This window comes from Pteropus medius, unplaced genomic scaffold, assembly GCF_902729225.1.
Source record: "Pteropus medius unplaced genomic scaffold, Ma_sr-lr_union100, whole genome shotgun sequence".
NCBI classification, from domain to species: Eukaryota; Metazoa; Chordata; class Mammalia; order Chiroptera; family Pteropodidae; genus Pteropus; species Pteropus medius.
Window position 1 is genome coordinate 30957120 of NW_024351730.1, and position 13308 is coordinate 30970427.

The 13308-nt window shown below is 31.7% G+C and overlaps 1 protein-coding gene and 1 pseudogene across 11 annotated transcripts in view; one reads left to right on the plus strand and one right to left on the minus strand.

Moving 5' to 3' along the window:
- The window catches only part of WDFY3 (WD repeat and FYVE domain containing 3), a 226914-nt gene that overhangs the window by 111554 nt on the left and 102052 nt on the right, over positions 1-13308 (minus strand). For all 11 annotated transcript variants that reach the window (XM_039845642.1, XM_039845638.1, XM_039845639.1 and 8 more), the window contains 6 exons: positions 10780-10972; positions 9558-9744; positions 7464-7630; positions 4237-4704; positions 3287-3388; positions 572-765 (listed from right to left, as the gene is read on the minus strand). In XM_039845642.1, coding sequence (XP_039701576.1) covers positions 572-765; positions 3287-3388; positions 4237-4704; positions 7464-7630; positions 9558-9744; positions 10780-10972 — 1311 coding nt within the window. The remainder of the gene's footprint in view (positions 1-571; positions 766-3286; positions 3389-4236; positions 4705-7463; positions 7631-9557; positions 9745-10779; positions 10973-13308) is intronic.
- Positions 6686-6804, plus strand: LOC120588473 (uncharacterized; annotated as a pseudogene).

Below are 13308 nucleotides of genomic sequence, written 5' to 3' on the forward strand. Positions count from 1 at the left end.
ATAAATCCAATTAAAATGGTACCAAGAAAAGAGGAAGACATACGTTAAAAAAGTTGGCAACCTTAACATCTTTTGAAGGCACTTGTTTTTCTCCCTTTTCAAATATACAAAGTTTTCCCAATATTGACATGCATGAGGTGTTCTTTCTTGTTTAAGAGATATATTGTGGACAGATTTATATTGCTTTTAAAATAAAATGCATATTCAAAATTGTCATTATCAATCAAAACAGGATAAAATATACAATAGCATAAAAAATGCAAATTTCTCATTACTGATGAGAAAGTAATTGAATAAGGCAAAAGTCAAAAGAAATACATGATTCTAGAAAACAGATATACTTTCCGTGATGTCTCTGGCAGGAATGGGGTGAAGATACTAGGAAGTCAGAGAGGAAGGATATGGAATCCTGAGGGCCTTGATGGCCAGGTTAAAAACACTGCTAATATTATTTTAACATAATTTCAGACTTGGAGAAAAATTGCAAGAATAACTCATAAGTTTTAAGTCACTTAAAAATAATCACCGATTTTAATAGTAAAAGAGTAGTAAGAACACACATCAAACTTACCCTTAAAATGTCAGTCTTCAACTGCAATTCTGTCGGTGGGGCTGAATGCATTAACCCCAGGAGAGTGCCCATGTCATCATCCCCGTTGGGAGACAGCACCAACTGCTGGATAATCATCAAGGCATGCTGCCGGCACTGAGGGTACTTCACTATATTATGCGCACATCTTGCACCTCCAAATTCTCGGAAAATTCCTTGGCGAGAAAAAGATTAAACGTTGATGATTCTGTATCAAGAGTAACTGAAAAGAATGCAAATAAAACCTACACGACTTTTTCACTTTTTAAATTACAATACAAAACTGCACTGTGGGATGTCAGCAAAGGCATATACAAATTTTCTCTAGATTTCCTTAATATAAGATCAATGCCCTGATATATTCACCATGTCCAAATTCTCCAAAAGGTCCATTCAGAAATTTCATTAGCAGACAATGAAAGAGAGCCAATATTTTTATGTAAAGGCTTTAAGCTGAACAATACTTGAAATCAATTTATGTAAAAAGGCTTTCAGATGAATAATACTCCCAAATAAATGAGATTTAAATTAAATAAGGCTTCCAAATATAACAAGTAAAGAATAGAATAAAATTATTTTACAATGAAAAGTAAAATTACAAGGAGTCTAACATTTTGATTAGGTAGAGCACACAAACTAAAAGTCATCATACTGCTCTAAATGCTTTATATAGTTGACTTATTTAATCCTCATCCTCTACTGTACAGATGAGATGAGACATACAGAAGTTGAGTAATGCAGCCAAGGTCACACAGCTAGCAAGCCACAGAGTAGGATTTATGCCTAGATAGCCCAGTTCTATAGCCTGTGCTCCTGCCCACAAGTGACAATGTTCTCACATTAAATACCACCTTTCATGATAAAAATAAAAAAAACCGAACAAGTGATCAAAATCACTAATTAGTATTTCCTCCAAAGTAATCATTCCAACCATTATGTTTTTAGAATATCTTGTATATACCACTATTATAATAGTTTATGATCAGTCTTTGTATTTGTATTATTTGTTTATATGTTTGGTTCCCCATTAAACTTGGATTACCTTCTGGTTTGTATTTCAAATATTTCCTGAGAGTATAAATGTTTGTGTATTTTGCTGTTCTCTTTATTTAGTGACTTTCTATTTGCTAACTTTTAAAGAATTATATGACCTTGAAGTGAGTGTAAGTCATGTGCTTGAGATTTAGCACACAGAAGGTCATGTTTTCTTACTTCCTGGATGCCAGTCAGTGCCTATGAAATAATCATAATGGCTAATATTTTTTGAATACTTACTATGAGCAAAGCACTGTTTTAAGTGCCCAAGGTCACATAGCTAGTAACATCTTTCTTAATAAAAAGAAGTTGATGAGAAAAGAACTTTGTAAAAATGTCTGGCACTCTAGGAGATGTATTAAGTGACTTTTCGTTATATAGAGTAAGCTCTTTACTCACCTACGTTAGCAGAATCGTTCAGTCCCTCCCTGTGTAACTCTAGGTCACGCCATCAAAATCTAATTTGCCAATAAATTCTTGTTAGTATATTCTTATTATGTTTCTGACTATCTCAGCCAACTAAACCTAGGTTAGTGGAAATAGGAGATTATGCATTATACCATGGACAACCTGTTAATATTGTACCCATTAATCTTCATCATACTTATTAATCTTCATCATACTTACTACTAAATTCATTCAACTCTGTCTTGGTATTTGCCCAAATGCATTTAAATAATTACTTATACAGTTATGTGTTAACATCTTTCTCCATCTTTCCCCGTAAAGCTGTAATTCCTTTGGAGCAAGAATTATCTTTGCATCTCTAACACTGTGCATTGTGCCTGGGACACACATTTTATTATATTATCATTGTTTTTTAAAAATATATTTTAAAAATGTTGAATATTGAGTTATTTTGCATTCAGACAAATAGGCATGCATTTGTACATTTGCTAGTTTGATCATTCATTCATTCATGGCTTACTATAACTTTTAAAATACAATTCAAGTTCTTGGGCAAGACCTAAAAAAGCTCCATATGATCTGGGCACAGCCTACTCATCTGAACTCACCTCCCTATCATTTATTCCTCCCAAGTTGTACTGACATTGTTGCCTGAGAGGTTTCTGATGTTGGCTGAAATTTCAAGTAATAGCTTTAAAAGCAAGAGTGACATTTTATAAATACATTTGAATTGTCCATTAATGGCAAGCAGAAAAGGACTGAAGAGGAGTTGAGATCAAAGATAAAGCAAAAGATTTAATGAATCCAATTTACCTGGGAGAGGCAAGTTTTATTAGAGAATCATTTTTCAGTATATCCCTAAAATCATAACATTATAATACTATAATTTGAACTACTAAAATATTAAGAAAACCACCATATGAAGCAGATATTTTGGAAAATATTTAAATAAGCCAAGTTATTTGACTAAGAGTCTGTATTATCTAAGTAAAAAAAAAAAAGAAATAAACACAAGGCACACTATAAGGAATAAAATTTACGAACATATTTTGAAATAATATGCTGTATATTTTGTTATTAATATACTTAATAAAAGTCAAAAGTATTGTATTTCTAGAGACAGGATAGTATCGTCATTGAAGAAATAGTTTTTTCTCTCAGTGAAAAGAGCACTTCAGAAGCAAGAATCATTAGAGAAGATTTAACCAGAGGTAATATCCTCCCAAAGCATTTACTGATAGTTTTTCTAATTACCTGCATTTGTGTTCGATCCTTGAAGAAGCACTGTCAAAGTCTCCATAACCAACAGAGCCAGGTGTTTTTGGTCTTCAACTGAACTATTATTTCTTGAGTCCCCTAGAAAAAAGGATCAAAGGTCCAAATCACAAAAGTTATAAGCTTATTTTTTTCTTCAAATTTGTTTTAATAATTTAAAAAATATTTCTTTAATACTCACTTTTACCACTAATGCAACTGATAGAATACAACCTTTAAAAATGATATGCATGTCTACCAGCTCCCAAAAGTAAAGTCAAGAATTCATGTTTACATATTTTGCTGAGGCTAGAAAGTTATAGTTATCTAATAAATATTAGAAAGGAAAATGCCAATCAAAGTTAAATGCATTCTTTTCACAGGAGTTTTCTTAATGGAGGTGACCAACAGGAGAATGCTAGATTTTAATGCACCAAAAAGAAAAAAAAAAGTTTATGAACAGTGCTATCTATTTAACTTGTATTAATTCTTTCAACATACTTAATACTCAACTAACTGCCAGATACTACCATGCTTCTATCGGATTTATCACAAAGGATGAAAAATATAAAATTTAAGGTACATAATGATAATATACGTGTATATATATAACATCACTAAGGAGAAATATTTATTTGCTCCCTATAATTAAAACATTCTGAGGCACGTAAACATCCCAATTGTTTCTCGAAGCTTTTAAATTCCTCCTAGAAACAGAAAGTAGAAGACACTAGTCATGTGGATCAAAAATGTTTTCCTTAGTTTTTACCTTAAATTCTCTTCCACCACAGTGACGTATTTCTAATACAGTTTAAATGAACAAGTTAACTCTGAGAAATATTCATAAGGATGCCACAATTACATACATTAGTAAGTCATTCAAATCAATAACCAAATGAAAGGCAAAAACCCTCTTGTCAAATAAAAATAAAATTGTGGAAAATGCTTACCTTGTTCATTTAGTGCCTGAGTTGGATCCTTCAAGAGGGCAGCATATTTGTGCAAAAGGTTTACCATGACCTCCAGAAGGCCCACCTCCCTGAACACATCTTTAAATATGTAGTCATGTTGTGTAAACTTAAGAAGTGTTTTCATTGCAATAATGCTACAGTGGTAAGAGGAGCTAGATTTTAAGAGGATGCTAACACTAATAAGTTCTTTACACGGGATATAATTTAAGCTAAAAACGACAAACTCCAACATCTCAAAGTATTTGTTTTGTACTTCTGGGAGTTTGGAAATCTTTTCTGCAAACTGTGATAGTGTGTGCTGTGACTCTAGGATGAAATAATTGGCATTGTCAGCCATGTAAATATTTGTGATGGCATCAAGGATGATTTGGGCAAGGAAATTGGTTTTTGCTTTTAAAAATGCATTCTGAAGAACTGCAAAGGCCTGGACATTTCTCACACTGTGACCTAAAATGGAAAACAAGAACACAAAAGTAGGTGCTATGTGATATTTTAATCATGGCAAACTAGTCTATTTAAACAGATCATAAATTGTAACATTTATCAAGTATTTACTAAGAACACATCCTGTTTTCTTAAAAAGGTCTTGTTTTTCTTCATCGGGTTCAGTCTTTTAATTAAAAATAAATGATAACACTGATTACACTTTTAATGGATCATTGAGAATATTCCGATTCAAGAATAGTAAAGATGAATACTAATAGTTTAAACATCAGACTGTTCTAGAGAGAATAAGGCATATTACATAGGCCCAGGCTCAGAGTTTGAAAAATCCAAATTAAAAAACACAATTAGATACTATTACACACACATTTGTATATCTAAAATTAAAAAGAACACCATCGAGTGTTGCTGAGGATGTAAAGCAAACTTTCATTAATTGAGGATGCAAATGTGAAATGGGACAGTCCCATTAGAAGGCAGTTTGGCAGTTTCTCATAGAGTTAAACATATATTTACCATATGACCCAGCAATTCTACTGCTTGGTATTTACCCAAAACAAGTGAAAACGTTTATCTACACAAAGACTTGTTTTATATGAATGTTCACAGTAGCATTATTCATGATAGTTAAATAAATGCCATCAGCTGGTGAATGGATAAACAAATTGTAGAAGAGCCAAACAATAAAACACTATCCAATACTAAAAAGGAACAAACTTCAGATACGTGCAATAACACAGCTGAATCTTAAAAGTGAAAAGAGCCAGATACAAAAAAACTACATACTGTATGATTCCAGTTTATAAAATTCTAGAAAGGGAGAAACCAAAGCAGATCAGTGGATGCCATGGCAAAGGGTGGGGAAGAGGGAACTGAACGCAGAGGGGAATAAGCAAATTTTTAGATATGGTGATATGGTAGTGATTACACAACCATATACATTTATCTAAACTCATGAAATTCAATACTAAAATAGATTTCAACATATGCAAATTATACCTCAATAATGTTGACAAAAAGACATATTCAATATTCCTTTTATGTGAAATAGCACCATATCCTTTAGTCAATACAATAAGTCTACAAAAAGTAAGCCATGGGAAATAGATAATTTTGAGTTATAAATGAAGCTCAAAATGATTTAGCATGATCCATTCTTTTTATAGAATGACATAATTTTTTTGACGAAGAAATTGATATTTAGAGAGGTCACTCATGGTCACCTGAATTCTGACTTTTAGGGCAACATGCTTTCTAGTTAAATTGCTCTCACAGACACACATCATGGGTTCTCACAATAATCCGCGAAGGCGCTAGGTTATATATGTATTAGCCCTGCTACAGATGAGACAACATCAGGCAGACAGACGAGGAAGGTTAATTTTGCTCCACTAATTCTCTTGTCACAAAACTATACTACTGTAACTAGCTATTATGCCAGTGTCATGATTGGGTTGATTAACCAATAAAACAAATCTAAAATAGGAAGTACACTGCTGAGCTATTTTAAATTAATTCATAGAAAGAGTTAATTGTGAAATATTCAAGCTATAAATTAGAAGCTTTTGGAGCCCCTATTATATTTTCTTAATTTTAAATAAATGAAGCCTTAAACTGCTCAAGATATGCCTGGATTTCTACTTATTGCACAGAGACACATTTAAAAAGTTCCATACAATCTACACATTGAGGATTCATCTTATTGCAGTATTTGACGACTCCAAACTAAGTCATGACTTTTAAGTATAATTTTCTCCAGGATTAAAAACTTATAACTTTTGACTTCTATATCATGAAATACATAGATAATGTATTGTGAAATTTAAATAAACAGACATACTGCGATTTTTTGGCTAGTTAAATCCTACATACAAATATCATAACTGTATCAAATATTTAGTAAGTGACAATCATGTGAAAGAAACTATTAGTGGCCTCCGGGCTCAATTACTTAAGAATAGTTATCATGCATTAAAAAAAAATAGTCTATGGCCATGCTACCCTGAACAAGCCCAATCCTGTCTGATCTTGGAAGCTAAGCTGGGTCGGGCCTGGTTAATACTTGGATAGGAGACCACCTAGGAAGACCAGGTGCCGTAGGCATAAAAAGTAAAAAATAAGGGATTGTAAGCTGACAAGGTTCTTGCAATTTGTGAGGTCAACCAAGAGTTGCCTGACCTAAAAATAAATAAATAAATAAAAATAAACAGTAAAACTAGCTTGTACTCGAATGTAACTAAATATTGTTAACTGTACAATAAGTTTTCTTAGTAAAAGATCACTACATGAGGAGCCAAAGTTAGGAAATCTGAACTATAAAACTTATTCTCTGACCTGAAAGAAATAAGGTAACTTCTTAGTACCTAGGTTTGCTTAGTTTTAAATAAAAGCATTTACACTTTGTGCTTCTATATCTATCTTCCACAGATATAGAATCAAGACAGTGAATCAAGGTCCAGCATTTAAAGTGAAAATGTGCAGAGTGCCAACATTTCAAAGAGGTATGTTTCGATTATTAAATTGTCTGTATGTTAAAATGTAGTAAAACATAAATTTCGCTATTTGGTTTTATAATATTTTCATATCACTTTCAAGTATTTAATCTATTAAGAATGTCACTCAAGAAATTACATTAAAAGCACAAACTTTAATGAAAAACAGACTACCTTTTTACAAGTAACGAATAAAGAGCAATCAATGTCTGACTACTTGATTTTCTCTCTTTGAGTGACTCAAAATAGGAAGGAAAAAAAAAGACTCACCTTTCCCTGCAGGCTGAGGTACTGCAAATCCAGGCAATAAAAAGGGTGCCCCTGTGGTAATACCAGCTGGTTTTAATTCACTGACACCGTATGTTGTTAGGGAAGTTATCAGATTAACCAGATCTTTCAAGGCATCTTTGGATTCTGCCTCTTTTGCTTGTTCCAATCTAGAAAAAGTATAATTTATTATATTTTCACTTTTGTTGTATTCTCAGATTTAACATAGAAAGTTTTCAATTTTTATATGCAATAGATGTATAAAGTACTCCAAGAAGTTTTTTCTTGCAATTTTTCCCATATAAAAATATTTTTAAAAAAAATCTACAGATTTTAAGACATTATGGTGTACTTGAAAACAAATTTTACCAGTAGTCAGATGTGATATAAGTGCTGATTTTGCCACCAGCAGTATTATTTTAGGTGAATCACTAATCTCTTGTAGAAAATCTCTATAAAAGAATTAGATTAAATATCTCTTAAGTTCCTTAAAGCAATAAGGTTATAAAGTTTCATTGTTTACAACCAAAAATCTTATTTCTTTCCAAAGATATTTTCTCTGTTAACAATTTTTAAAAATGAATGTCTTGGGAAGAGCTCTAAGATTTTACCTGTATTTCATTAATTCAGGTATTCTTATTAGAATACATTTAAATAAAATTCTGAGTGTCTAACAATTTTTGATAACAATCTTAATTCCTTTAAAGGAACACTGGAGTCATCATAACATTATCTTTTGACTGTGGCTTTACTAAGGACACAAAATGGGGTGTGAAAATATATTTTTTTAAAGAATAAGATTTATTGGGGTTCCCCAAGAGAACTAATTACTCTCATTAAAATAAAGTTGGCAAATGCACAAAAGTAGAAAAGAAAAAGTATGTGTAGCCTCACGACTCAAAGACACTGATATATTTTTTAAACATCTTTTTTAATGTGAAATGTTATTTTCTTACCATATACAGAATTTTAATGTTTTTTAATGTGAAATAAGTTATTTTCTTACCATATACAGAATTTTGAAACCTATTTTTTTGTTTTAATTTGCCAGTGTTATACACATGCTTCTCCATGTTAGTATAAGCTCTCCATAGATATGCTTATAATGGTCATGGAGAGCCAACCATAGATTTGAGAGGAAGGAGGTGGGGCACGTAGTGGAAATCAGAATAAAGGAGTATACATAAAATTTTGTCTAAATTTAGGGTTATATCTTTAGGAGCAATCATCATAAGTGAAATTATGTCAAAGAGTGTTGACATTTTTGAGGCTTTTGGTAATATCTGGTCAATCCACGTTCTCAAAGGAATTAACCAATTAACATCCCTCGAGTAATATGAGATAGTTATTCATCAGCTTTCATATAACTTCATTTGTAAATTAAGATATGGATACAAAATTACATTTTTGGGAGTTGCCTAGTATTAAGTAATAGCAATCAGGTTAAACTGGTGTTAGAAGTAAGAAGTTTAAAAAATAGTGCTGGTTTATAATAGATCAAACGACTTAAAAATAATTGATGGACCAGGAAAAACTAGTGAGGCATGAGTATCTTCTTCCTAATAAATTTGTAACCAGCCACTTTCCATAAATGCCTGGAATATTTAGAATGAAAAAGGAGGCTAGCGAAATATTTTAGACTAATTTGTTTCATATATACATCTCTAAGGTCTCATTCCATCTACATAATTATTCGTTATTAACTACATTAATAACAACACTGAAATTATTAATAGGGAAAACTAAAAATATAATTGAGCAAGAAGAGTTTATACTTTAGGAAGATGCTAGGCTAATTAGTTCACTTAAACTCTACTCCCTCAGCTACTAAAGATTTAAGATTTATTCTTCTTATTTAACCACTAATTCCACCACATCTGCACCCTGCATTTGACAATTTAACTCTAAATTCACTTTTTGTACTCTGCTGGCAGAATAGGATGAATAAAAAGAAGTGATTAAAGCCAAGAGGATAAAGTATACATTAAATAAGTGATTAACTGATTTCTTTTTTCCTAACCACAAACTACACTGTTTCCTTTGATGAAAAAGACTGAGTAGGCATTTAGAATATATTCTTAAATTGTGGGGTTTTACCTAAGCAAGAGATCAGAAAGGAAATTATATCCTTGCCATATCCGAAAATCATCCAAAAGAGTTTGGGAAACATCACTAGAATCTTTGAGGAAACAAGAAAGCCCAGCAAACATTTCAACAATTTCTAGGGGTGACAGGTCATCTGATTGCTGCATATTCTGAACACATGTAGATAAACATTCTTTTTCTGTAAGAAGAAATAAATATACATTATTTATGTCAATTGCTTAAGAACATGTTCTTGTTTCTAACTGGTGTTTAACGAAAACATTAAATTTTAATGTATCTATAAAATATTGTAAGATAACAAATGTTATATTCTAAAAGGAAATATAAGATTCAAATTCACTGGGAAAGTTGTGCCTCTAAGTAGTAAACAGAGGGTACTACAGGATGTGTTGAGAAACAGTTGGCATTTATTATAGTTTTTACATCATATTTGGATGTTTTACCATTAAACAAAACAACTGCCCACTATCAAATATTTTTGATCTTTTTAAATAATACAGTAAAAGGATAAAAAAATAAAAAAATTGTCTTCTAAGTTTAAGAAGAGAAATCAAATAATTAAAAGTTCAAATTAGAGTGAATATAGACCAATTAGATACAGAAATACTTCAGGAAACAAAAATTAGCTTAAAACAGTTATACACCATGACTGACTGTGGATACTGGAGGCATTTCAAAGAAGACTTTCCCTTTCTCATCTTTAATGAAATTTATTTGTCTAAAGAAACCATTTCACATAACAAAAGCTGAGAAATTTAACACAGTAATGAAGGCAAGAGACAGAATGGACAATCTCTCCCTAGTGCTGATAAAGAATGCATCTAATTTCATTTATGATGAATCAAACAGATTATATGTCTACTTATGAGATACCTTCAGAAAGACTTTTAACTATACCATCTCAAAAAACTTTTTTCAATAAAAGAGAAGAGAAGAATAGGCTATGACATAGGACTTACATTATAATCGAACATTTACATGACAATGAAATTATGTTAACTCTGCATATATCCATCATTTGAATGAAAATTTCTTACATTTGAAATTCCTCACAAATAAAAAAATATTTTTTTTTCTTCTGGCAAAAATAGATTTTAACTTAAAATAGAATCTTTGGAGAATTGAGAGATAAAAATAAATCTGTCATCATATGAAAAAGAGAGAAGTGGAAGAAATTTAGAGCACCTAAAATGAGCCATAAAAAGATATTCACCATGAATATACTTTACTACATTGACACTAAGACCGTGACGGGATATGGTCATAAGGACTTCTCCAGCACTCTTCCTCCAAGGCAGGTTATAAGGGGGGCACCAAGAGGTTATTGCACTGAATAAAAGCTGGAGATCATCTTTTTGAGCCAGCTCCTCCGCCGGAGAAACAAAACTGCAGAGTTTCACTAAGATCTAAAAAAGAAAAAAAGAAAGAAAGAAAGAAAGAAAAATAAAACGAATGTGTATATAAATAAATGAATGGTTGGGGAAAGGGAAGAGCTAGAAAAGGACAAGATCTGACCATTAAAAACTCTGTAAGTTCCGGATTAACACTGATGATACCATTAAAGCCACCATGATGAGTACTCTAACATAGGCAACATTTAAAAAGACACTTATAATTTAGAGATTATGGTAAGACAGTAAACCGGCTCTACTTTAATCAGCTTATTTAAAAAAATGTTCTGTGTTTACTATCTTCTCTTCACCATGGTATTTTTGCATACCTTACACTGAAGTGGCATAAATCAACAGTAACATTCAAGGTTAACAGTTTAGTTTTCTAGTTTAGTGCTTTAATTCTTAGTCTGTCATCGGTGAAATGCAATTTTCTTCTCTAAAAAGGTGAGTTTTAGAGACATGAGGAAATAAAACATGTCTTTAAAAGTAGAAGTATTTTCAAATTGTTCCAATTTTTATACAAGTAGAAGGGAATAATAGAATAACGCGATCAACATAATTCAGAAGTATCTTTTAATTACATCTAATAGCCAAAAATCTTCTAAAGCCTCACTTTTTAAGAAGGTTCAAAACTTCTTAAACTCTGGAATGAGAACTTATGCCTTAACTCTGATTTGTAAAATATATACCACACAAATGCTCGTAACTCATGGCCTGATACTTTGCGAATTTGGCAATGGTTTCCATACTCAATGGATTTTTTCCTTCTAATTTCAATTCAGTGCCAGGAAAAGTTAACTTTTCTTTTCTGAGTTAAATTTTATCATCTAAATATTTTAAAAAATATATAATGTGAATACAGTAACTATAATTTACAAAATAATTTTATTGTCTTGAAAGAAAGTACTTCATGAAATTTGAATATCTCAAAATCTGTGGGGGAAACTGCTACATAGAAAAACATGAAATATCATGTTTCATCTGAGAAAGCTAGGTCTTGTTATTGCTACTTCCTTCAATGCAAAAATTTACTTAAATATAAGAGCTTTCTAATTTATAGATGCCAAATATCAGGAAGAAAAAAAAAGATTAAGGATTCAGACAAACAACAAAATATTTATAAAATCAGTATTACAGGCATTCCTCCTACAAAATAATGCCAGGAGAAACTCTTGGATACTGAATGTCCATTAATACCGTAATATGTATATCTTTTCCTATATATGTCAAATGCAACAAAAAAGATATATGCTCAGAAGAGTACAGTTTTGATTTTACTTTTTGATGGTTTTCACAATTCCCTTAATGTGATTACAGAAATGGATGTCATTTCTATGATCTGTAACATAAAAACAAACCCAAAAATAAAACACTGTTTTCCAAATCAAATCTTTGTTCTCAAAAATAAAGTGGATTTAATTCCTTGAATTTGTTGACTTTTAACTGGTTCTTAAACTTTAAAGGGAAAAAAAATTCTTATAAATTATCTAGTATAATCCTTCATTATATAGACTAGAAAACAAGCATCTGCATTTCATTCCTCTTCTGCCCATACACTACCACGTCTATTTGTAGGGACTCTGTTACAAAGTCTAGCCAACAACTGTGGCAGAGCAAAAATTGGTCACATCAATGCAAACAAAAACAAAAAACAAATGCCTATGTGAAGCAGTACCGATTGGAAAGGTCCCAGGAAACCATCTGTCACATAATATAAACTAGGAATTTCATCTATCAAAAACACTGTTCTGAAAACATGTAGTAAGTTTGTCTCCAATGATTTTCTAGACAAAATGTTGAAAACAGTGTCCAGCCTGTGATGAGACACTCAAAAAGGGAAGTGATGTGATGCGCTAAAGGAGCTGGGGCCAGGAGGTGGGGGAGCCGGGTTCCCATCACCGCCATGCTCCTGCTGTGGGTCACGCCATGGCTACCAGTTTCCATATCTGGGGAGTTTGCTTTAAGTTCTCTTTTGGTCCCTTTTGGCCTTCACACTCAATGATTCCAATATGCTAAAATGAATCTCACATTTAGTTGAAAGTCAGCACCCACTGCTTTCAGACATAAAATTTTTTTTTAAGTTTTTAGAAAAATATCTTTGCTATATTTATTTATATATAGAAAATATAATTTATATGTATTTTTATGTATATAATTCAATTTCCATTTATTGCTTAAAGCATTAATTACTTCTTTAGAAGAGCTTTATTGAAATAGGGCTACTAGTCTATTCAGCAAAGATTCACCCACTACATTCATAAGCACTGTCTTAAAAGCAGCTTTAATTCCTTTGAGATTTACTCCTCCATTTTATTCCCACTGCTTTTCTTATCCAATCTAATTTGAGA